Source organism: Rhipicephalus sanguineus, chromosome 4 (genome assembly GCF_013339695.2).
Source record: "Rhipicephalus sanguineus isolate Rsan-2018 chromosome 4, BIME_Rsan_1.4, whole genome shotgun sequence".
NCBI classification, from domain to species: Eukaryota; Metazoa; Arthropoda; class Arachnida; order Ixodida; family Ixodidae; genus Rhipicephalus; species Rhipicephalus sanguineus.
Window position 1 is genome coordinate 35447006 of NC_051179.1, and position 26058 is coordinate 35473063.

Sequence of the window (26058 nt, forward strand, 5' to 3'; positions counted from 1 at the left end):
TTACTGTTTGCTACCCATTATCTTGTGCCCTTCTATTTGCGTATGTGTGCTATCACGTAGCATGAAACCTATTCCAACGTAATTAAAGAAATCAAAGATTGTCTAAATTTTGCATACGAATGTCACGATTGCGGCATAATATACGCCGGCATCTACAAAGCCTTGGCAACATAAGTGGTTTAGTAGTTACCGAGTTAAAAACACTAAGAAAGCTTCCCTGGGTAGCAACGGCAAAAGTTACGACCTTTACTGGCTGCTGGCTAGTAAAGCTAGTAATGCCGCGAAGCTAGTAAAATACGCTAGAAACTAGTAAATACATGCGTTTACTTACTGTTCATTAACTATTTTTCTGAGAGTGATATAGCACAGTTTAAACTGCAGATGAGTAACGTCAAAGCTGCCGTGGAAATCATTTTTCGCCTTGCAATCCTCATATCTCGAGCGATTATTCAATTGCGCGCAAACTATATCGCGGGTAAGCAAATATGATTTTATTCCACTCCGAAATAGAAACCCTTCGAAACCGCGATTTATACGTATTTTACGTAGCAATGGCTACGAGCCTGCATCCTCTACTTAAACACGGTGCGTAACAGCGTACACGTGCTATAGTCCACAGTGCCCTTGACCTTTCGTTTCAAGCTACCGTGACTTTAATGGAACAACTTCACAGCGCCGAAAAACGAGGACAGACGAAAAAGAGCAGACAACACGAGCGCTGTGTTGCTCTTTCTTGCCCTTTTTCTTCTGTCCTCGTTTTTCGCGGCGCTGTGAAGTTGTTCCACAGTGTCTTACAAACTCGCCCAAGGTTCCGTGTCTCTATTGTGACTGTTTAACGAAAGGTTTCACCCACGTAGTGCAGGAAAAGTTCACGTCTGACGCACATGAACTTCTTCGCTATACATTAAACAAAGACGAGCAAATGTCGTAGAAGTCAGCGCAATAATACTAAACAATAGAAATGCTCCCCGTATCAGGTCTCAAATACTTATACAATTTCGTCAACACCGCTAAATTCATTGGTATCACATTACGTCGTTACAAACAGCTTAGGTGTACGGCAGAAAATACGTAAGAAAATAATTGTTCGAACACAGCTGGCCGTCCAGTCACTTCGCCTAAATACCGTGCCAACCAACTTTCTCAGGTGAGACGCCTCAACTCCCAGACATGTCATGTGGCACACGGTGCAAGATTGCGCGATGACTTAATACATAACACACGCAGCACGACGTTGCGCTTGCAAGCACCGGACAGCGTGAAGCCCGCATTATGCATGTCGCATGGCCAGGTCTTTGAAGATGCCACTGCGATAGCAAAAGATCATTGCATGGGGCCAGTCACAACGTGCGTGGCGTTGACTGTGCTGAGTGCTGAGGCCTGGTTGGTGGAGAGCCCCTCGCTGCTGAAGAAGATTGTGCCCAGTGTGTTCATGGAGGCGACCGTGAGAAGTACAGCAGTGCACTTGAGGAACACACCGTAGGCAACCTGAAAAAAAAAAAAAGAAAATCACGGTTTCACCGCATAAGCAAAGCAATAAATGCGATAACAAGTCGGAATTTTATATGAGGTAAGGCTAGCAGCTAACTCCTTGTAGTAACACCTGACATGGAGTAGCTGAACAAAACGCTGGCGTAAGGAGACGCGGCTGCTGTAGCAAGCGAAGTGATTTTCGTGCTATCTATAGCTTCAACGCAAATACAGCAGAACATAGCACATACAAAGGCGTGAGCCGTCTTCTGATCCCTGTCAGGATATAGTGCGCACGAGATCGCGCCGGGCCGGTCAAGGTACAGTTTTTGCCGGGACCTCCCTCACCTCACTCACCCCCCCCCCCCCTCCCATCCATAGGATTATCACGTGGCGAATGACGGCCGGCGCGTTTCCTCTCCGCTTGAGCCGCGATCGTCGGCTGCCATCGCAGCCTTTCACTCACACACAAAACATACGACGCGCCGGGCGATGTTATCCACTTGGATTTTATACAGAACGTCACGGCGACAGCGAGAATGCGCCTGGAGTGTCGGTATGATTGCTACCGGACTGTCGGTGAAATTGCTATCGCAATAAAAAAGAATATTATGCTAGTAAAGCTTCCATTGGTGCGGTTGGTTATACAATGCCCCCCACGCACGCACGCACGCACACACACACACACACACACACACACACACACACACACACACACACACACACACACACACACACACACACACACGCGCACGCACGCACGCACGCACGCGCACACACACACACACACACACACACGCACACGCACACGCACACGCACACGCACACGCACACACACACACACACACACACACACACACACACACACAAGGAAAAGTGAGGACATTATCTGCACAAGGTTTCTGTGGGAAGAACTTCCATGGATAAAGGTTACACGTCTTCATCTTACCATTTTGGCGCATTGGAAGTTGAGGTATTCGCGCATGATTAGCAGCGGCACCGAGACGGGCAGCATCACGTTGATGGAGGCGGCCAGGTTGACGGGAACCACGTAAAACGCGGCGGGAGCGTTGGTCACCACAGCCTGCGCGCGTGCGTGGTCCTCAACGCGTCAGTAGTGCGTTGCAGTCACGTGCGCTATAAGCGCGAAGTGTATTTGTGTGTACGCTACCTAAACTACCCCCGTAGTGTATTTGTGTATACACTACAGCGATAGTTTAGGTAATCTAAAGACCACTTTTGCGATATCCTTATGGCCAAACAGTTCAAAAGCAGTTAAATGAAGCAACCGTGTTCTCAGTGCTTGCGACTTTTCTTTTATCTTATGTCCAATCAATGGGACACCACCATGCATGATGTAGTGACGAGACGCTCAATTAAAACAAAAACAAAAGGAGGAGATAAAAATACGCGCATAATAGCAGTTTATGTAAGCTGCTTCTAGCGTAGCAGCTAAAGTACGATGACCTGTAAAGAGCCAGACGCTGTCCCTGTAACTGTTGCCCAAATCAAATCCGTGCCTAGGAATTAGATTTTTGAGTGGACAGGAGATAAAGATAACACAACGTAATTAAGACTATGCCGACCAAGAGCTAATGAGCTTACCCGAGTAAACTCTACTTCCGCTTAAACAATCCGGCTCAGTCGCAGCTATTTGCGCGAGCGTTCAGCCCATAACTTCACAGTCGGAGTTCCCTTCTCTCAGCCTGGTCGATTCGGCAGCGAACTTCGATCACAACGCGTTGGCGCGCTTTAAAATCCGCCTTTTTTCATTTTCCTGCGGTGCCTTCTGCAGTTTTGGTAGGGGCCGAGACAACCCGTATTGCCAGAAGGAAAGGCTCCGAGATCAAAGGGCGTTTCGCGAATTTTCCGCTAGGGGAAGGGCGCATGCGCCGTGGCATCGTGAAAGAGGCGGATTGCACGATCGCACATTGTCGTCGGGCGTGCTCGTCGCAACAGCCCATTCAGAAGCGTTGACTGTTGGGTCAGTTAGTGCATCATTGTGAAATCGTTGAGCGAACCAAAACACAGTGCAGGAAGAAACGTGGACGGGAAGCTGCCACTCGTTAATCTCGCTGATAGCACTCGCTCGTGCTCACCACACGCACGACGACCGGCGTGAGAACGTTGCCGAGTGTGTCACCCACGATCATTTCGGAGAGCAGGGCCGCCATGCTGGACAGGATGAACTGGTTCGCCTTGGTCGAGCGTCGCGTCCAGAACTGGTCGTCCACTTGTTCCAACAATGTCTGCACGAGCCGGTATTTCTGCGCGCCGGTAATTGAATGATGGTCGCAGCCTCGATACCGGACCCATTATTGAATTTCTATGTCCGCGATATATGTTCGCATTAGCACCAAGTCCAGGTATGCTTTCTTCGATTACTGAAAACAGTGCAGTACAGGGAGGCTACGCGGAGGAGACAGTTCAGTCTCGTCTAATTCATTCCAACTTTGCACGTTACCGTCCCAGTACTTGATCTTCCCGGTGGGTCGATAAAATTACATATGGTCATTGCGTTACTGGCGCTGTTTAGTTGCCAATCTGGGTACATGTGCTCATATAACTGATGAGATTAAATTACTGAAAATCTGCAACCTAAGCTATGTGTAAATGATGCATAGACACACAACCACGTTTTTAGGGATACCGAAAGTAAAGGCCTTCCTGGTATGCGTTAGGCCTATTGAGTTTCACTCGCGTACGAAATTTTGACTGGGCAAATGTTTTCTTCCTCTTTTTTCAGATACCACCATTCCCTCTTCATTAGGATGTCGCTGCACGTGGGGCTGTTGACCGAACTTCAGTTGTGTCTGTGTATTAGTGGATGTGATAAAAAAAATGACCCTTTCTTGTTTCTCTAAGTATGACACGTTGTTCTACAAAGCTTACGTAAGCAGCGTGTCATATATTCTGACCGGAAGGCATTGATTGTTCCGCATACCTCGACGACCCTGGTGAGAGCCATGACGCAGCCCAACATGATGATGACGTTCCAGGGCATGCGAGCGCAGATGGTGTCCCAACAGAGCATGCGGCGCGACCAGTAATGATTGCGCGTCAGACCCGGCATCATGCTCATCCCGACCACGGACAGTCCGAACAGGGGACCCTCGAGGTAGCTGACCGACAATGCATGCACGTTTAGAATGAAAATATCACACTGTTTACGGACACCAGCGCTATTGCAAGACATTTCACAACCCGCGACGTCAAACTACAACGGTAAACTACAATGGCAAAGCACAACGGCAGACCACAACGGCAAACCACAAAGAACGTCAACCTTTCGATGGATTTTAGACTCGATTATTAGCTAGATGCAATCCGTTTTGTAAGCACTTGCTTCTTTATATTGTTTCTCATCTAACGTTAAGAACGACTGTCTATTATAAGCATCATGTTATCGACACGGGGAAACCTTAGCCAATTAGACACCGTAAGAATATTTTGTAGCAGAAACAATGCGACTTTTTAATTCGCTGCTCTTAGCAATCATTCGCTTAATGGCGATTGAGCATCTTCCTTGTACTAAGCGGACAGCTAGGTTGCCTGGTACGTGCAGATTACAAGCAACGCTGTTTGATCAACCGCGTTCAAGAAAAAATTAATAATGGTAAGCGATATGGACATCAGATATGTTTTCGTAATGGTAGCCATTTTTCAATTTTTAATTCCAAGTTGAAAATAGAAGGGGAAGATAACATTTGGGCATAACATTTCATTTTATGTAGAACGCTATTCGTAAATGAAACTGCCATTTTTTTATTCCTGCCGTTGTTTCAGGTGATCTGCATGGCTAAAGATAGAAGAAAGAAATGAAACAAAACCTCACACGTTGCTTATTGCTAAAGCACTTTATATTAACTTTATGGCTTTATATTTATTGACTTTATGACAAACTGAAGCCGTACACTCGAGCTGGCACCACTTTCAATATATCCGTCCCAGAATTTCGCTGAAAAATGCCTCATCATTCCAGTTGGGGTTGTTCCTAATTGTTTTGGTTGCACTTAAATGAGACGCCAGAGTATTCCGAAGCACATACAAAACGTCGCATGTCTCGAAAGTGGCGCTAATAAACAGGAACACCTCGTCATGTATATATTAACGCGTCCAGCAGCTCACCCTCTAGGATTCCGGATGATGTAAGCCCCGTACGTGACTGGAACTCCGATCAGCCAGTAGATGAGCAGGGTTTCACGCACAGTGCTAAAAAGAGCAATAATTTATACGTAGTATTACGTGGCAGCAGTGTAATATTTTAGTATGAGGCAAGCCGACGTGGTGCACTCCATAATTACCACTGAGTAATTACCACGTTATTAGAGGCACGAGCGACTAGCGACTCTTGTTTCTCTTCCAAAGCACTTCCGGGTGAGCTCAGTTCCGGGTTTTCCTAATGTTCAGACACTGTGTTTAAAAAAATAAAACTGGTACGAAATCGATGGTTCTCCTTCCATTTAAGAGTTATATTGGACACATAACATACCGGAGCGTATACGTTTACTTAAGTTAATGGCCAATTAATTGTCCGTATAACTCACGAAAAATTAATTTAAGGGTTCATTGAAAGAGCGGGCAATTTTCTTGTGAGCCTCTGGGATTGTTTCGACACCTGGCGGAGCAGATCTCAACCACGCGCTTCCTTCCATGGCCTCCGAGATTAGCAACGGCGCGCCGCCGGCTAATCTCGGAGGCCATGTTCTTTGTACGTGGCCACCGCGATGCGCTTAGGCAGTGCGACGAAACACAAAGTTTACGCAAGGAATACACGAGGCACACGAACACCGAGGTGCGAGTGTCGCTACCAAACACCTAAGTCAAAAAAGATTAGGGTCGCCTGCATTTTTTCCCCTTCCGTTTGCGTTACGCCTGCATCGGATTGCGACCGCCCGCCGCAGCAGGAATCAAGAGCCGCAACCTCGTGTTAAACAACGCAAAGCTACACTCACTAAACTATATAGAAAGAGGTGGCAGTTCCGCCCAGTGGCGTAAATCCAGAAAAATCACAAGAGGAGATACGCACCTTGCCATGGCAGCCATTGTTTTTGTTTTTATTTAGATAAAAATTAAAATACGCTTTGAAATAAAATTTTTTTTAAAAAACGAGCATGGGTTACAAGCTCGTGTAAATGCATTGCTCCATTGAGTCCTCTCCGAAAGCGGCCGAGCGGCATTTGCGATTTCAACAGTCTCACAGAGCTGAGGGGATAGTGAACACAGGCCTAATCACTACAAAAAATAACAGGCATTAACAAAAATAAGTTGATTGCATTATACTTATTTCCCAAGCAGTTCAAATATATGGCTCGAAAGATAAATCTCAAGGGGGGACGCTCGCAAGGGGCGTCCCCTCCCCCCAAGCCTGAACACAAGGGGGGTCAGGATACCTTTGACCCTCCCCCGTGATTTACGCCAGTGGTTTCGCCAAAGTGCAGGAAAAGGTGTTCGTGACAAGGCTTCACGTTGACTGCATGTGCGCTAACGTAGCGGCCTGCCCGCAAGCGGTGCAGGCGGCATCGGGGAATTTGTGTGGATAAATTTCATTTAAGTGTGCTAAAGATGGGTACGAATTGGTTTGAAGTAAGCGCAACGAGACAGCCTGTGCTCGATTGAGTTTTGAATGTGGGATCGGGAAAGCCCGCCTCTCCATGTAATAATACTTGGTGATCTCGTTGTGTGTGGTTGGAGTGTCCTTATGCCCTGCGTTGTCGGCGCTGGAGCCATCGCCCATGTCGAGAGCAGCGCGGTCGGTGAGCGCGCGCGCTGCTGTGTGGGCTGACTCATTCGGGTTCAGGGCAACGCCCTTTACTGAGCCGATATGTGCGGGGAACCAGTAAATGGTGTGAGGGACCATCCCATCTCTGGTGGAGCTGTTCAAGATCCTGGCGGCCTGTGTAGATATACGGCCCGTTTGGAAGGCTCTGACTGCCGCCTTTGAGTCGCTGTACACCTCTTCACATCGATCATTTAGCAGAGCGAGCGCAATGGCCACTTGTTCGGCCACCTGCGGGTTCGTTGTGCGTACCGTGGAGCAGTTCGTAGTCGAGCCGGTCTGGTCGACGACTACCGCTGCGAACTTTTTACCGTCTCGATATGCTGCAGCGTCGACGAAACTTGCACTTGTACCACCCTTTCCCAGTTGCTTCAATAGAGCTGTCGCCCTCGCCCGACGACGTCCCTCATTGTGTACAGGGTGTGTGTTGCGGGGGATTGGAGCAACAGTGATGTTTTCTTGTACACGTTTCGATATGCGCACGCTATTTGTTTCCACTTGCATTGGGTTGAAACCGAGTTCGCTAAGTATGCGCCGACCGGCCGTCGTCGTGGACAATCTAGCTAGCTGCGATCGTTGCGCGCTCGAGCGCAGTTGGACATGTCTGCGTGCGTCTGCTCCTCGACTTCTTCGTCGCTGAAAAGAAAGAAAGAAAGAAAGAAAGAAAGAAAGAAAGAAAGAAAGAAAGAAAGAAAGAAAGAAAGAAAGAAAGAAAGAAAGAAAGAAAGAAAGAAAGAAAGAAAGAAAGAAAAATGAGCGGAGGAAACACGAAAAGCATAATGAGTCTACGCATATTCGCGAGCTACCACACAGGTTGATATATTCAAGAATAAAGAAGACATAAGACTGAGTCGTTACGTGTCCTTGTTGGTCCTTTGTGTCGTTCAAGTTTGTTTTCTCTACACTATCAATGTAATTTTCCCGTCTATATACGCTCTCCTGTATTATCCTTATTAAGGCCGCAGGAGGGTTCAGGTGCGTAACGATAAGTTAGATAGTTACGATGTCCCTTATTTTAACATATTTTTTTTTCTTTCCAGTGTGTGGTTCAAAATAATTACACGACCGAACACTGCACGGTAATTAATGCACTATAATAGCACACTATTCCACGGTACAACTGTTAATAATAATAATAATTGCTAGGGTTTTACATGCCAAGACCACGGTATACACACGATAATGAGGCACGGCGAAGTGCACAGCTCCGGAAGTTCCGACTACATGGGGTTCCTGCACCTTAATCTAAGTATACGGGTCTCTAGAACTTTCGCCTCCATCGAAAATGTGATCGCCTCTGCCGGAATCGAACCTGCGACCTTCGGGTCACCAGCAGAGCACTGTAATCACTATAACGTCACGACGGTCACCGCGGTGCAACTGTCCGCACGTCCCTTAAAGGCAGCCATGACTAAGCAGCCACAGAAATGACAGTGACTGCTGCGAATCTCGACGTTCGTTATACGAGGCATAAAATAATAAAGAGGAAGCCTCCGATGCGAATCTCGGCAGTGGATGGCACAACTTTCTCCTCACCAGGTGACCAGGCTGGCACAGCAGGCGTAAATCCAACAGATGAGGCAGCAGGTGAGGGCCGCGGGCAGCGCCATCATCGCCCAACTCCACCAGCTTACGGCACACTGGGTGGCGTTGCTACGTGCGCAAACGAGGCAAATGTGGTTACGCCAACACGAAACTCTAAACTTTCAAGCTATAAAGTCTGTCGACACTCCCGCAATGTCGCGCCTTTATATACCAAGTCCCACGTATGCCTACTGAAGTGCCACGGTATAAATAAACAGTAAGCATTTGCGCTATTATTCTGTGGCTTTATAGAGAGCACCATAGCACACCATGTTATAGTAAAGACTATAGCGCGTATAGTCTGAGTACTGTTAATGCGCTATAGTGAAAAACCTGTTGCGATAGCGTGCAGTACAGCACGGTGCTTATATCTTCGGGATATTGCTTGGAGAAATAGTGTGTTTCAGTGCGTGAGAGCAGGTGTATGCCGATAAAAAAAGAGGATAAACACTGGTTTAGTTATCACAGCGAGAAGAACGGTACAATGCGTCGAGTAGTTTGTGGTAAGCTTAAGCGGAGCGATGTAGATATCTGCTACGAACCCAATGGGGTTCACGCAGAGTCACGCGGGGTCGCGAACAATCACATGAATTCATTGCACAACGAAGCCAAGGTTAGCGTGAAATGAATTGAGAATACTCAATGAACCGATGTTATGATCAGACGTACACTTTCATAGACTTCGTATTCATGCTAAAGGGAAACGAAAAATTGAACGCCTAACGCTGGTAGGATCCGAACCAACAACCATGCACTGAATGAGATCCGTTGTAAATCGATGGCATACCCTCCGGTGACACTGCGATGGTTGTATGATCATAATCATCATACTGACGCCCACTGGAGGGCAAAGACCTCTCCCATGTTCCGCCAAGCAACCCGGTCCTGTGCTTGCTGCGACCACGTTATCCCCGCAAACTTCTTAATCTCATCTGCCCACCTAACTTTCTGCTACCCCGACGAGCGCTTGCCTTCTGATGGAAGGCAAGCGCGCTACCAGCTTAAAGGAGTCCTGACACAAAAATTTTCTCACCGCGTTTTTTTGCTGCAATGTGTTGCTGGAGGCCTGTTAGTCATAACACGGCACATCGTTTGCTGCAGCGCGCGACAGATAATTAATTACAAGCTCCTCATCACCGACACAGCCTCAGTTTCGGTTTGACAGAGCTCCAAAAACGACAAGCCGCCGGGTGCAACTATCACCACCTAGCGAGTGAAACGCTCGGTCACGTGAGCACACAGAACAGTGACGCATTTCCGCGCGGTCTGGCGTCGTCGGGCTGATCGTCGTCTGATGGCGACGATTTTCTTGCGGCGGGGATGGAAGGAATTTTCGACGTGGCGAATCACTTCAGGTTTGACCCGCTGGCGAGGAGCGATTCGTCGGGAAGCGCGTCAAAACAGAAATGGCGGCTACGACGTCATCATAACTTGTACCGGCTGCAGCGGTTACGTAGGGGAAGTAGGGGGGTCACCTCGGGTCACCTCCGAGGGTGTCAATGCACTAGGTGCGGCCTATAATGCTGGATCGTGCTCGCGAACTTCGAAATTCTTATAAAATACCTTCCAAGCTTTATTCGCTGTCGATATTTTGCAGATGGTACACGCACGTACACGGGAATCGATCCAGCAGGCTATCTCGGCCGCGAAATTTTGTGTCAGTACCCCTTTAACGACCACGACACTCTTAACGACCAGCTCTTCATGACTTTAAATGGCTTTTAATGGTTGTATACTTGTGATGAAAGACGAAAGTGTAAGGTTCATAAGGACTCGCGGCCGTGGTGGCGAATATTGCACACCTAAATCAGAGTAGCAGTTCACGTGACACACGTACCAGCCGAGGTTGACCAGAACGGCGTTGCGCGTAGGCACCGTGTTGAGGCTTATGAGGTTCCCGAAAATTGCGGTGTACGCGGTCCCGGCGATTAGCACGGGTCTGACTGCCAGGATCAGTCTGCAACAGTCAGAATGATGAGCTATTAAAACAAATACGGTAGTAAAATGGCCATTTTTAAATATGTAGATACGGATTTAACTTACGTATGCAGACGTATGCACGAAGAGACTTGCTCATCTCCGAAGTCGACTGTAACCATCAAAATTAGGTAGAGCATGGTTACAAAAGAATACGTCATTTACAATACGAAAAAATCAAACGATGTCACAATGTACCGTGCCATTCGACTTGACTCAATATCTTTAAACTTCCGAGTTAAACAGAAATGACATAGAAGTGAGATCGAAGTGAAACCACACTATTAGAACAACGATGGAAAATAAGGGACTGATTGATGAAAATGTTTAAGAGGTATCAGATCTGTGTTCTATGAAAGCATAAAAAACAACTATTAAAAAAGGAAGCTATCTGTCAAAAAGGTATGGGTGGAAGTAATTGTCAAATTTCACGTTCAACAACATGTCGCGATTATAAATAAAAGAAAAGGTTCACTGCCTGCATGTTTCAGTTGTTTCGATGGAGGCGAAATGCTAGAACAGGGGGTCTCAAAACTCGCGGCCCGGTCCGCACATTACTGTCTGCGTCCCATGTTCTTTATGTTTTCTTAATAAGGATCATGAGCTACACAGTCGTGACTGGTCTCAAGCGATGTTTCGTGAGGCACCTCATGCGGTCACCATGTTTTGAAACATAAACGTGGAACAAAAACCCCGTATTTCACAATCGGCGTCCACATTTCAGTCATTCTGAATATTAGTATCGATATGCTTCTCGAATCCGCACACCGGATCCCCTTCAGGAATGAACAAGGTCCATATGGGAAAGGCGTTCTTTCAAATGGCAACGTCGACTGACATTTTGTTCAATCTCCATTGTTCTACTCTTGATGGCGAAGCTCAAGAGTCCTCCCAATTTTTTCTTTCCTGTCCCGGCCCTTGCGGGAGACTAAATATTGTGACTGTGGCCCGCTAGCTCAAATCAGTTTGAGACCCCTGTGCTCGAGAATACGCAGTGGGCGCAGCGGGCGCAGTGGACGCTTAAACGGTATGTGCGAGTTCCTCACGGTAGCTTGAAGCCGCCTCTCCGCCCAGGTAGGGCTGCGAAGCGATGATGCGACGTGCGCTGGTGCCGTTCTCGTTGCGTCCGGCCGCCGCCGTCCTGCGCCGTGCCGAGTCGTACATGACGCACCTGCGCGTCGTGACGACTCCGTTCATGGTCGCCGCCATCTCGGTGTCGTTGTCCATCAAGGTCAGCGACACGCGGCGGCTGGCCGGGCTCTCTTGCTGCCTTTGCGGGCTCGACTGCGCCGACACGCTGCTACGCGCCGACTTGAAGAGGCCGCGAACCTCGAAGAGGCGCTCGGCGCTGGAGTCCGGAGGTGAGGCGGCATTCTTCTGCAGCTGACAGAATTCGCTCGCCGTTTGCGTGTGGAGACCATGAATCAACTGTGAGAAATGAGAGAAACAAGAGTCACAGTTTTGTCGTGAAGCAATGAATGCGATAGCAACAAATTCGAATGGTATACGAAGTAAGGCCAGCTAACTCCTCTACAAAACTCGGTACAGCCACTCCAGGGAGCGAAGCGGTTTTCGTGCCATGTATCGCCTCAACGCAAAGTAAGCGGTGAGAGCACAGCATATACAAGGGTGCGAGCCGTCCACTGAGGTCAGTCTAGACAGCGCGCGCGACCTTGCCCTTTCGATCAAACTTCGCAGTCGCTGCCCGAGCGACGCTGCCCGCTCCACCGGCACCCATTCTTGCTCCTTCGCCCGTCGGAGCCGGCAGGCGCGTTTCCCCTCTCCTTGAGCCGCGCCCGTCTGCAGCCTCCTCAAGCTCTCGTGCGCAGATAGAACATACGACGCACGGGGCGATGTTATCGATTTGGACTTTATACTTAACATCACGGCGACGGCAAAAATATGCCTCGGGTGTCCATATAGTTGCTATCGTAATAAAAAAAAACATCAGGAAAGAATCGCGTTGTCAGGGCGCACATGGTCATACACCATATTGCCGCGCTTGAAGGCATATATGGTGATACACCATATGTGCCCTGTTCGGGCGCTTTTACCCGCGGTAGAACATACGATGTGCAGGGGGATCTTATAAATTTGGACTTTATACGGAACATGACGGCGACAGCGACGGCGACGGCAATAACCCGTCGAGTCTGTCCATATAATTGCTTTCGCAATAAAAGCAAATAAGAAAACCTATGGTATGTTGGAGTGTAGATGCTGGGAAGACTGCAACAGTCACGATAATTATACGTCGACTATAATGCGACATAAGAGAAGCCTACAAAAGCGCTTGGTCTCCTCCGAAAGACAGGCGGAGCACCATACTGCTAGCTTCCCTAATATTACAAGACTAATGCATTAATTCAATGAGACTAGAAGCGACAAACACTACAAAAACGTGCACGGTCCCTCATGCTTTTGCCAAAGACGACTCGAAGGCGTAAGCCATCTCCTTTTTCTTCTAAGTCAACTGTACTGTTACATCCCCACCTCCCCCCCCCCCCCCGTAAGCTTCCTGCTCCCAACGTGGTTTTGCAGTGCCACCGGGATCAGCTCACTTTTCACCAAGCGACGGTGGCATGCGATGACGTCACCATGGGACGTCACCTTGTGCGACGTCACAGTAACCTCAGATGACGTCACAAATCTCTAGGACATGTGACGTCACTATGACGTCATAGGGTGGCGTCATCACAGCCATCAGTTGCGTGATGATAATTTGTGCATCATACGTCTTGACGCCGGCAGTCACTTTCCGCGTTTGATGAGACATATAAGGCTTTCGCCTTAACATACCTGCAGCAGCTTCCATCCGGACTGCTCCGTCTCTTTCTGGCTGTGGAAGCCGAGGGCAGTGTCCCGCTTGACGACACTCCTGCCGTTCTCGGGTGCGACAGAGGTCGACTTTGACGGTTGCGGCTCGTCCTCGACAGCGGTCTTCATGGTCGTCGACTCAGTCGACCTGCCGAGCGACGACGAGGCGGCCGCCGCCTCTTCATCGCCGGGAAGCAGCAACCGCGAGCCCGGACCGCTCATCACGTGCGACGCCCAAGTCGCGTAACTCTCTACCTTATCCTCGCCGCACGCCCCGACGGGCGCCGTATTCCACACTTCGAGGACGGTGACTTGCGGTGTCGACGACGCCGAGCTGTGAGAGGACACCGAAAACGGGGACGTCGATGGCGATAACATTGTCGTCGACGGCGTGAGCGCGCTCGGCGTCTGATGCAGCTGTTGCAGTCCTGACAACTCCTCGCCGGGCGAAGGAGGGGCGACGTCCTCGGCAGGCGCAGGTTCGACGAGACGGCCGCTACCTCGCGGCTTGTCGTCTGCAGGACCACTCGTCGTTTGCTGGATCACAGAGGGTTCGACTCCCGGTTTGTCGACGAGCTTGACCAACGCCCTCTTTGCCGGTTCGTCCATCGATTTGCTCGATGATTCACGTGACGGCGTTCTTGACGACCCCCCGTCGTCGTCCGACTCGACAGTACGGACAACGTCCACTCGCGAACCCGGCTGCTGTCGGCTCTTTGGAGTCGTCGTTTCGGGTTTAGTGGTCTTCGTCGCGGTAGCGGTTCTACACGGTGAATGTGTGCCGGACTCCTGCTCTTTGCCCTTCGAGCTGCTCCCTTTGAGGATTGACGATGGCTGCACCTTCTGAGACGCGAAAGATCGTATGGTGCGAGTCGGAAGCCTGCAGGCCCACACTGCGCCGTTGGAGGTAACCTCTGGCGAGCTGAATGAAGTCTTCCGCCGCAGCTTTCTTTTAGCCTGCGTTCCCGGTGTGATTGACACCGAGATAAACAAGGTGTACGCGTCAATCTTGCTGCCTCAGAACGTTACCAAGCAATTCGATCGGTCCAATTGTACAAGCCTACGGTAACGAGCAACACACAAAAGACAGAGACACAGAATCAACGAAATACGAGCTAGCTAGTGCTTCGTCGATGAAGCATGTTAACAGCGTACCATTATGTCCCGTAAACAAAAAAAGATTACGCTGCTGAAATTCACAATGAAGAGGATGTTTTAAGAAAGGAAATCTCGTCGTCCATATGAAGGCACCACGAGGCTGCACAAGCTATATATAGCTTTTACAAAAGCTATATAGTTTCCTGTAAAAGAAGATTTCACAGTTGAACTTGACCATGCCCTGAATTCATTGCATATACATCTTCATTTTAAAAAGCTGTCATTCCCAAAACGGTAAAGACTTATATTGCGAGTCTTCCCGTAAGTCGCAGTTCTCGAAACAAGTTATTTGGCATACATATTTGATAAGTATAGTGAACTGAACCACGTTAATATTACCTAATATTTGAATATTTGAAAAGTTACAGCGCATAAACACGATTTTAAGGCATTCAGTCATCTTGCCACAGTGGCTGAGTGGTGACAGCGCTCTGATGCGGTGCTTCGAGATCGTGGGTTCGAGTCCCCACAGCGAAATTCACGTTCTAATCGGGTATAAATTCATGGATGCTTTGCTTTTCTGAGATTTATCGGTGACGTGTAAAGCGTGGCCTCCGCGATTAGCTCTGGCAACGCGCCGAGCAAGGGCGTGTTGCCCAAACTAATCTCAAAGGCCACGTGTATGTCAAGAAACCCCAGTGTCACAATATTCATTATCGGATAGCCGCAGTGCAGCGTCTGTCGCATGAGCCAGGGTATTTTTTCAGAAGGTCTAGATCTGTTCGCCGACTGATTAACTTATTGCATGTCTCCTCAGCTTTTGTCGTTCGTCACACACCACGTCACACAAGTATAACATCGTTTTAGGTCATACGGTGGTCTATGTAGACGCCAAGGCGTTTATATTGAAGGTCACAAAAGCAAGTCAAGCAACACTGCTGTAAACCACATCACGAAGGACAGACGCACACTTAGGAAAGCGAAAAGAAAGCAGCCTCTACCATGAAATAAAATACAAAACTCACAACTGTCCCTCACGCATTCGCCTAAGGCGACTAGAAGGCGAAAGTCATCTTCTTTTTCTTTTCAGTCGATGTATTGATACTTTTCCGCCCCCCTCCGCTAGCTTTCTGCACGTAACGTGGTTCTGCATTGCCTCCAGGATCAGAGGCATTGCAAGCTTTCTGCGCATCTGGGTTTGTACTGCCTCCATGATTGGCCCACCTGAGACCAAGCGACGATGTCATGTAATGACGTCACCATGTGACGCCGCAGCGACGTCATGATTACGTCAATTTTCGGCGACTTCTGACGTCATGACTACGTCATCACGTGATGACGTTTTTTGCATCGCTCGTGTTGACGCCGACGCCGAGTGACGCCGACGGTTAATTTTTGCGTTTGGTGGGGCAGCTAAGGTTTTCGCTTTAAAAGATCATGGGTGAATATTGTTTCGCATAGGAAATAAAACAATTTTATTTTCAACCCTTGCAAGCGAAGCTTGGAGTAACTGACTTATGAGGCCGGCGATGTTCGCTAAAACCCTGCTCACCCACAGCTGACGAGTAGCAAAGAAATAATAAATAAAACAGAATAAATTTTGTTTCCGGGGATGGAGTTTTAACCAGGGTCTGCCCGGTTCGAAGAGTACCTTGACAACTAGGCCACGCGCTCATGCTTGCCCAATGTGAACTGAAGCATACGAATACGTTCTACCGACGATGCAAAAAAAAAAAAAGGGAAGCAGTACACTTGCTATGGGCGCTTCATTGAAATAGTGTTGTCGGAATAAAAGCGATCAGCTCTGCACACTGTGTAAGGTTGACATCAGGAATTGCACATTTCAGGTAAATTCCGACTTCGAGAAAATCAAATTCCTAACGCGTGTTTCCGCAATCGTGTGATGGTCCCATGAAGGCTGACAAACGCCGGAAAGGTAATGAGAGACGCCATGCCGATTCAGCCCGAACACAACGTTCTGGGGACTGCCGCTACTAATAAATAAATAAACAAATAAATAAATAAATAAATAAATAAATAAATAAATAAATAAATAAATAAAAATAGTACGTCACGCCCGCACACGTCAAGCTTCGCTTGCCCCCATTCTCCCTATTGGGGAAGGGCTCCTGAATTTTTATTTTCTACAGCAGAAAATGAAGACGAAATTGGAGAACTACATTGAGGAGCGGTGTCGTTCACGTGCTTTGCTTTGTAGCCTTCGCTTTATGGCCGAGAAATTTCTAGTCGGCGATTAAAGGGTACTGTACCATGGGAGAGTTGCACGCAGCTGTTCCTGCGCTTAGAAAAAAATTCACAGCATATCCACGGGTGAATGATGAAGAGCTTGGGCGAAGCTCCTGAAGCAATCATGGTTACACCGTGAAATCTTCAGTGGTTTCGCCCAGCAGTAATCAAAGCGATAGCCCAGTACATCATCAAAGACGTGACAAACACTGTATATATTTATACAAGAAATTTTATTAATCGTAAGTGGTAGCTAGACGTTCCCCCTTCATTATAACGGCTTTATGGTCGGTGAAGTGATGGATCGATGATGGGTCGTAGTGGGATGTTTGCAAAGACGAAGTAGTGGGCAGTTTGCAAAGGATCGGTGATGGGTCGTAGTATACTGCCGGTTACGCCTTACGCCGGACGCCTTACGCCTTACGCCGGGCAAGGTTAGACTAAAGGGAGCTTCGCCCCTAAAAAAAATGGGAACGATGAACCCTAGTATTCTAGAACGACCATCATCCACTCGATGCTAAAACCTCGACTCGGGGAAGCAGCGCCAGCTCTCGGCAGAAGTGGTCAATGCGTATGGACGATAATTGGCAGCAACTGCTCGGCGGTGCTGCTGTGCTTCAAACGGTCGAGTGAAGGGCGAACTTAGAGTTCGAAAGTTGCTTCATAAAACGGGAGCACAGGTTGGATATCTTACCATGGAGTGATTCTACAGCTAAGCGCGCTCTGCAAATGGAGCCAAATGCGCGCGCGCGCGCATCTAACGTAACCTATCCGTATAGTCACCGTTATTGATCTGGATAACCTTCCAATTCTCTTCAATACAGTTAATTACCACTGCTGCCTCACGTAATACAAGACAAATATTCTAAAAACACGTTGCACTTGCTTTACAGCCTTTAGGTGAATATAACAAAAAAAAATTAAGGCGGCTTGGCACTACTGGTGCCAAGCCTGAAGGAAGTGCGGAGCTTGGCGGCCTGCCTTGATTCTCTTTATTTTTCTCTTTTTCTTTCTCTCCATTTCTTTCTACCTCTTTTGTGTCTATTTATTTCTATTTCTGTCTTTCTCTCTCTATTTCTTTCTCTCTCTCTCTGATTCTCCCTCTTTCTCTCTTTCTCTTTATGAATATTGCGCCCTCTTTCTTTCTATTTCTTTTTTGTGTCTGTTCCTTCCTGTATCTTTATTTCTCTCTATTTCTCTCTCTCTCTTTACTCGTTTTCTCGTCCATCAGAGTTATTGCATCCCACGCCGGACAAATCGGCTCACGTGTTCTGGGAGCGAAGCAGCAGTTGAAGAAGAGGACGAAGAGAGCGCGTGCCGGTTCATGATGATGATAGTTCTTTCGTTCGTCTGCACGGAATGGCAGTCGGCTGAAACAGCCCCGCTGTTAAAAAAGAAAATTCGGCTCATGTCACGCGCCGAGCGAACCGATTTTATGCGATGCAGTCATCAAGCGACTGCGCCGGACTGATGGCGCAGTCAGTTGATGGTGTACGACTGATGGCGCAGTCACATACCTTGAGCCAAATGCTACCAAGGACCGAGCACTTCCCTGTGTGACACGGGCTATAGCAAGGTATGTGGAATACACTAATAATAACTTGTGAGGTTTTGCGTGCCAAAACCACTATATGAAACTGACAGACTGACTGACCACTATATGAAACTGAACCACTGACTGCGATTGTGAGGCCCGCCGTAGTGGATGGGCTTCGGAAATTTAGACGATTTGGTGTTCTCTAACGTGCAATGACATCGCACAGGACACGGGCACTTGGCCTCCATCGAAATGCGACCGCCGCCGCGGGGATCGAACCCGCGACTTTCGCGGAATATGCTTGAGGGCAGTTTATAGCCTGACGTACCGTAGTCGCTCGTGTTGACGTCGGTTAGATCGAGGAGAAATGCATGCTTCGTGCAGGCTCACATGCCCATTACACGCAGCATTCGTTAACGCATTCCTGCGGGATCAGTTTAAGTTTATTTTCACGAATACAATATATTACCATAAATTATATAAAATCCAGGGTCCCAAATTTAGGAACAGCACCGGGACCCTTGATTATTGTTATAGAGAAAAAAAGAGTAGTAGAAGAGCATAAAATAAAGTCATATAAGCAAAAAAAATAATAATGAAGAAACTGAGTGAGGACACAGATAAAAAAGCAAAGAAATACGGTTAATACACGATCATAGTGAAATTACACACGAACAAATAAGCAAGGAAACGTCACATGAGGTTAATCAGACAATTATTTAGTTGGTAGGTAGATGAGTGCAAAGATGACAATTTAAAGGACATACGGCAGTGTGTTCCAAAGTTCAAGTGCGAGAAAGGCGGAAGTCATTTCTCAGTAATTAGTAATCGATTTTACAAATCGCAGTGATTGTAGTATATATAGAATTTATGAGAGTTACATAGTTCAATGGTGATGAAAAATCCTTGGAACACGGGATGTCGCTGCAGCCAATGTTTCGACAAGCCTACCTTACCTGCCTACCTTAGCGCGTGCATGTTTCCTACCCTCTGGCTTTAAAGGGACACTAAAGGCAAATAACAATTTATGTTAGAGTGAAAGCCCAATGTATGGCAACTTCTAAAACGGCAATATTATCAACAGCAGTGCCCTACTTACCGAGAAATTAAGCTAAATGTATCACATGACGAGCGCCACGAGTGGGACATTTTCGAAGTGATCCCGATGACGTAGGGAAGTCGGCCTACAATAAATCACTAGTAATCAAACTAGCAGCAGTAAAAAAAGAACATTCCGAGCATCAAAAGACGTAATAAAATGCTGTTTGTTCGTTTCCGCTTGATTCATGGAAAACAAAACCTCCGTGGCGTTGCCATGGGGAACGGCGCGCGTGGTTCAAAGGTTCCGTTTTCGCCGAGCTGTGCCTCGCCCGTCTCAGTGGTAGTTTCGGGATCGCGTACTGCCGTGCGTGTTTTGCGCGCTCGTGAAGGTCGCTCTGACAAAAAGTTCGACAAAATGCCGCATGCGTGTGATATTGCCGGATGCCCGAATGGTGCACAACGCCAGTGCTGCAGCAAGGAAACCGGTGTGTCTTTTCACTGGGTGCCGCGGAATGAACCCTTACGCTCGAAGTGGCTTAGTGTCATGCCATTGCGCCAGTGTGCTAAACAGTCAAAACCTCTGCGTGTGTGCTCGCTGCACTTTCGTACTGAGGATTACGAGACCAACCGCAACTTGGTGACGGCTTTGAATGTGCCCATCCGAGCAAGTCTTTGCCGCAGCGCCGTTGTTGCTACTGTGGGTCCCGCTACTTCCGCTCGGCTGCTACTAGTGTCGGCGGCCGCGCAGTAAAAGCGGGCAACGTTGGGCATGGCAGCAGTGACGTAGGAGAGTCGTATTTTCAGGCGGGAGATTTGAAGCGCGCTAACGCTATGCGGACTACTAAAAACGTGATTTTATTTCAAAATAAGCACTTCCTTGGCACAAAAGCAGCGCTACGAGGTTTCTGGACCGCTATTTCAACAATCAACGTCGACTTAATATTTGCCTTTAGTGTCCCTTTAAGGAGAGGGTACAAAACGAGCATATGCACTCGTTAAGTACGCAGTTGCAGCCTTGAAGAAGACAAGTCCACTCGTCGAAACGTCGGCTACAGCGACAGACCCGTGTTCCGAGGATTCTTTATCGCTTCAAGATTCCACCTTATCCCGAACTTCTACCTTATAATTAAATGGTTTGGCGCAAAGAGAGAAATGGCGTTCGTACCTTTTTCGGCGCGTCGAATGCTCGTTCTTCGAGCCGCTCGGGGTGCATGTTGTACTGGTGCACCAGCGAGCTGCCGCGCGACGCGTCGCTGGCCATGTCCGTTTCAGTGACGAGAGACACCCTGCGAGCTTTCCTGGAGCTACCGCCGGTGGCCATTCGACGCTGCCAGCGCTGACGCCTGCGCATTGAAAGTTTTGCAAAGATGATGACGAGAAGATAAAGTCCTGATGTTTTGTTTCATCTTTTGCAGCCAACGTTCCAATACGCGCGAAAAGCGCAAATGCTTCAAAAGTACACTTAACTGGGCTGGTTGGTACATCATAACTGGGCTAGTACATCATGAAGAGGGGAAAAACAGCGCTAGAAACGGGGTGTCGTTCTGTCGTTATATCACCGTCCCGTGTCTAGCGCTGTTTGTTTCCGTCAGAAATGCTTCTCTGTAAGGAATCACTGGATCGACTCATACTGGATCCGTTGGAATGAACAAATAATAAAGCCATATTCTTTAGCGATTTTATGGCGTATCTGCACATTTTTGGTATCAACTCATCAAAACAGTCGTCCGTCTCAGGTTCTGCTAAGTGTACATTTTAGTCCAATGTAAAACTCAACACTAATGCGCTGGCGGACATTGTCAGTGCATTCCACAAGTACGTGTGGAACGGTACTAACGCCATCGGTCAAAAGGCACCTGATAAAAAAATTCACAGCATATTCACGGGTGAATGATGAAGAGCTTGGGCGAAGCTCCTGAAGCAATCATGGTTACAACGTGAAATCTTCAGTGGTTTCGCCCAGCAGTAATCAAAGCGATAGCCCAGTGCATCATCAAAGACGTGACAAACACTGTATATATTTATACAAGAAATTTTATTTATCGTAAGTGGTAGCTAGACGTGGCTTCCGTTCCCCCTGCATTATAGCGGCCTTATGGTCGGTGAAGCGATGGATCGGTAATGGGTCCAAGTGGGATGTTTGCAAAGACGACGTATTGGGCAGTTTGCAAAGGATCGGTGATGGGTCGTAGGGAGATACTACCCGTTACGCCTGACGCCGGACGCGTGACAAGGTTAGACTAAGAGGAGCTTCGCCCCTAAAAATCTGAGTGTTGCTATATACATTCGCAAACGCTCTACACTTGTCTTTCAAAGATGGACCGAACTGTAAATACGCGTTACCTACTTACAGCCTCACAAGGAAACCGTGGTACTAAAGCGTAAAAGCTGAAAAGTATCTCGTACCAGTGACATGTTTCCCTATAGCAAGCAATTACTAGGTCACCGTAGAATTCTTCGCGTAGCTAACAAGAATTTGGTAGAACTTATTACTTGGCTTTGACTAGTATACACGCTAGTCCCAGTATATATAAGACGTACAACAACATAATACAGACCGGGTGGCGTTAACTCGCAATAAACTGTATTAAAAACCTGATTTATAATGTCTTGGCAAGCGCCCACAGTCGACATTTGCGCATCACGTGACAAGAGATAAGAACAGAGTAGTTAGATATTTTCGAAGTATAGTTTACATTCAGTGCAACCCAACAATAATCGCTTACGCACGGCTTTTATTTTTCAATGTGATACGTTTACTTCACGCGTCATACGTCACTTCACGCGCGTTGAGCTATTGCCGAGAACGCTGTCACCCGGCCAACAGATGAAAAAGCCTCACGCCCCATCTGTCTGTCTCTTTCTTTCGTTGTTGTGTATCTTATTTACACAGACTAGCGAAAATGTGTTATAAAATTAAGCAGCCATTGTCCTGTCGGGAAAATGGGGGCAAGTGAACCTTGGATTTTGCGCGCCCGACGAACTACTTTCTTTCTTTCTCATTACGCAACGCTCGCTTCTTTTTCCTTCGTCCATGCCAGGAATTGGACATTCACCCACGTGATCGGCAGCGCGACACTTCTGTTGCTACAGGAAACAACGACGGTCAAGCGCTCATATTCGGGCAACAATAAAATGTGGCAACGTGAAATGACAGGTCACCCGGATAAAAGATCAGATTGCCATATCAGAAACGGGTGATTCCCGGCAAGTCCACGATCGAGAGAACATCAATTATTGAAAAACGGCGCATACACATACTCAGGTGACCGGCGCAGCTTCTGTACCGCACTTCTGTACACACTTCTGCCGCACTTCTGCACGCTGCCGTGTTTTTTGCGTACTATGCCGCCGCCATCACCGAACTCGTAACAAGCTTCACTCTAAAATTAGGAATGACCCGCTTCGGTGGTCTGGTGCTTATGATGCTCGATCCCGGCAGCGGCGGACGCATTTTCAATGGAGCCCAAAATGCTTGAGGTCCGTGTACTTAGGTTTAGGTGCACGTTAAAGAACCGCAGGTGGTCCAAACTTGCCGAGCCCTCCACTACGGTGTCCCTCACAATCATATTGTGGGTTTGGGACGTAAGAGCCCTAATATTATTAAATTTAGGAACAAAGCGCATGTGGTGTACCGGATGTCCTCGACGAAGTTCTGCGTTGAGCTGTTGGTGGGTGCGCGTGGGCCGCTCTTCTGGTCGAACGCAATGATCTCGCGCTGCACGACGGCGACGAAGCGCTCGATGAAGACGGTGCCGAGGACGACGATGAACGAGCTGGGCAGGAACAGGCTCAGCAGAAGCACCACCAGCTGCAGGCTCAGAAAGAGCGGCTGCATTCGCAGCGCGAACCGCCGGAGCGCGTAGAGACACGCGCGCGCCACCACGGTCGTCTCGTCGCACACGATGGCGATGGCGAACAGCAGCCACACCGCAAGCACGCGGGGCTGCGGCCAATAAAGGGTATGTTCCAATACTCACCGTATGAGCGGAATGCTCGGATAGCCCGGATCTCGCCGGTATGGTCGTCTGCACGGTGCACACAAGCAGATGCTTCTATACGAACTCAGTGTCAGGTGGCGTCCCGTCGCACAGACGTCATCCAGACGCGTTCCGTTACTCGGACGACTGGGGCTCGATACTGTCTTCTAAGCTGTCAGCGTAGAATGTCAACGATGCTGTCCAGAATTGGTACACAGCCAAAGAGGGCGTTGTTTGCTGCTTCTGTTTATGATGATGATGATAGATTAGATTAGATTAGATTAGATTAGATTAGATTAGATTAGATTAGATTAGATTAGATTAGATTAGATTAGATTATTGCTGCTGCTGATACTATGGTACAGTGACTAGAAGAGGGGTAATGGGCTCACTGCACGGCAGTGGCTACGGGATAGCTGGAGCCGTTGATGTTACTTGTGGCCACTGACGCTACATTGATCTAAACGGTCGCGACGCCTGGTGGAGGGGAATAACGACACGAAGTAACGAAGGGCGCTTGCACTGCTGCGCATCGCGTGTCGCGACCGTCGAGATGAATGTAGTGTCTATTACCAACGCTTGCGCCCAAGGACACATCAGCAGCATCACACGGTCGATACCAGTTATCCCACTACCCCTCTTGAATAGTTCACTGTGACTATGGCGACGTTAATGATGTCAGTTATGTAATTGCTGCTGCTGATGTTGTCGATACACTCAGTTAACACGCTGCTGCTAGATCGCGGTGATGTCATCGACGATGATTACGACTGCAGGTTGGGCTTGTTAGTGGGTCACTAACTAACATTGGCGTAGCGCATCTAAGATGGGACGAAAGAGCAGCACGTGAGCATGTTTTGTTCAGTCTTAGATAGGCAACGCATGTAATATGATCACAATACAAAAGGGATAACTGCGCTACCTGACACACACGTAACAACCATAGACACGCACAGACGCAGTGTGTGTCTATGGTTGTTACGTGTGTGTCAGGTAGCGCAGTTATCTCTTTTGTATTAAGATGCACGAACTCACCCAGCAACAAGTTCTTCTAAACTAATATGATCACGACGATGCTGACAATAACAGCACGGCCTTTCTTTAAATGCAAAGCATTTCTTAGCGAACTTCTGCGACTTTGAGCGTATCTATCTATCTATCTATCTATCTATCTATCTATCTATCTATCTATCTATCTATCTATCTATCTATCTATCTATCTATCTATCTATCTATCTATCTATCTATCTATCTATCTATCTATCTATCTATCTATCTATCTATCTATCTAGCCGCCTACGACTTTGTGCTCTCCTGGCCGTTTCGTTAATGGGATGCATACCAAAATTGGTGTGTCATAACATGGCCTTATTACGAACATAAATGACAGGTCATATCATGAAAATCATGACACGCATGTCATGAACAGCATGATTTACATTCCACGGTCTTTGGGCTCCCTGGCCGTTCCGTTAATAGGATGTATACCAAAATTGGTGTGTCATAACATGGCCTTATCACGAACATAAATGACAGGTCATATCATGAAAATCATGACACGCATGTCATGAACATCATGATTTACATTCCACGGCCCTTGGGCTCTTGCGGCCGTTCCGTTAATTTCATATATGCCAAAATTGGTACGGCGTGACAACAGTTCATGACGAACATAATGACAGGTCCTAACATGCAAATCATGACGGGCATGTCATGTGCAGCATGATTTACATGACATGGTCTCGGGGCGCTCGCGGCCGTTTAAATGAAGGGATACATACGAAAACTGGTATGACGAGACATTTCTGTATGACGAACATAACTGACACGTGGTAACATGAAAATCATGATTTGCATGTCATGTATGACATGATTTACATGCCACGCTCATGGCGCACTCGCGGCCATTTCGCTAGATTGATATACACCAAAATTGGTATTGTGCGATGTGACTTTATGAAGAACATGAATAACAGGTGGTAGCATGAAAACCATGACATCCATGACATGTAAGTCATGATTTACATGCCACGCTAGTGGTGCATTCGCGTCCGTTTCGCTTGCGTGATATACACCAAGAGGGTGTTACGCGGCACGACTGTATGACGAACGTAAGTGAGACGTGGTAACATGATAATCATGACATGCAAGTCATGTACGACCTGATTTACATGCCACGCTCATGATGCGCTAGCGGCCGTTTCACTAGATTGATATACACCAAAATTGGTATTGCGCGATGTGACTGTATGAAGAACATGAATAACAGTTGGTAAGATGAAAACCATGACACGCATCTCATGTATGTCATGATTTAATTGCCACGCTCATGATGCATTCGCGGCCGCTTCGCTAGCTTGATGTAACCAAAATTGGTATTGCGCGAAGCGACTGTATGACGAAGGTAAATGAGACGTGGTAACATGAAAATAATGACATGCATGACATGCACTACATGATTTACATGTCATGCTCATGACGCACTCGTGCCGTTTCGCTTGCTTGACATACACCAAAATTGGTATTGC

General features: G+C 47.8%; 3 protein-coding genes across 3 annotated transcripts; all 3 read right to left on the reverse strand.

Annotated features, from left to right (window-relative positions):
• Nucleotides 1–1184: 1184 nt before the first annotated feature.
• On the reverse strand, nucleotides 1185–6516 carry LOC119391134 (uncharacterized transporter B0285.6-like). Its single transcript, XM_037658810.2, has 7 exons — nucleotides 6500–6516; nucleotides 5599–5682; nucleotides 4415–4592; nucleotides 3547–3737; nucleotides 2954–2990; nucleotides 2420–2554; nucleotides 1185–1488 (listed from the first exon to the last, which is right to left on the reverse strand). The coding sequence occupies exons 1-7, from the start codon at nucleotides 6514–6516 to the stop codon at nucleotides 1324–1326; spliced, it is 807 nt and encodes a 268-aa protein (XP_037514738.1). The 3' UTR covers nucleotides 1185–1323.
• A 1296-nt stretch (nucleotides 6517–7812) lies between these two features.
• On the reverse strand, nucleotides 7813–10950 carry LOC125758215 (uncharacterized). Its single transcript, XM_049415161.1, has 4 exons — nucleotides 10877–10950; nucleotides 10671–10790; nucleotides 8786–8902; nucleotides 7813–7885 (listed from the first exon to the last, which is right to left on the reverse strand). The coding sequence occupies exons 1-4, from the start codon at nucleotides 10948–10950 to the stop codon at nucleotides 7813–7815; spliced, it is 384 nt and encodes a 127-aa protein (XP_049271118.1).
• Nucleotides 10951–11821: 871 nt separating this feature from the next.
• Nucleotides 11822–23514, reverse strand: LOC119391135 (uncharacterized). Its single transcript, XM_037658811.2, has 4 exons — nucleotides 23186–23514; nucleotides 20716–20893; nucleotides 13610–14584; nucleotides 11822–12238 (listed from the first exon to the last, which is right to left on the reverse strand). The coding sequence occupies exons 1-4, from the start codon at nucleotides 23386–23388 to the stop codon at nucleotides 11831–11833; spliced, it is 1764 nt and encodes a 587-aa protein (XP_037514739.2). The 5' UTR covers nucleotides 23389–23514; the 3' UTR covers nucleotides 11822–11830.
• Between the last annotated feature and the right edge of the window lie 2544 nt (nucleotides 23515–26058).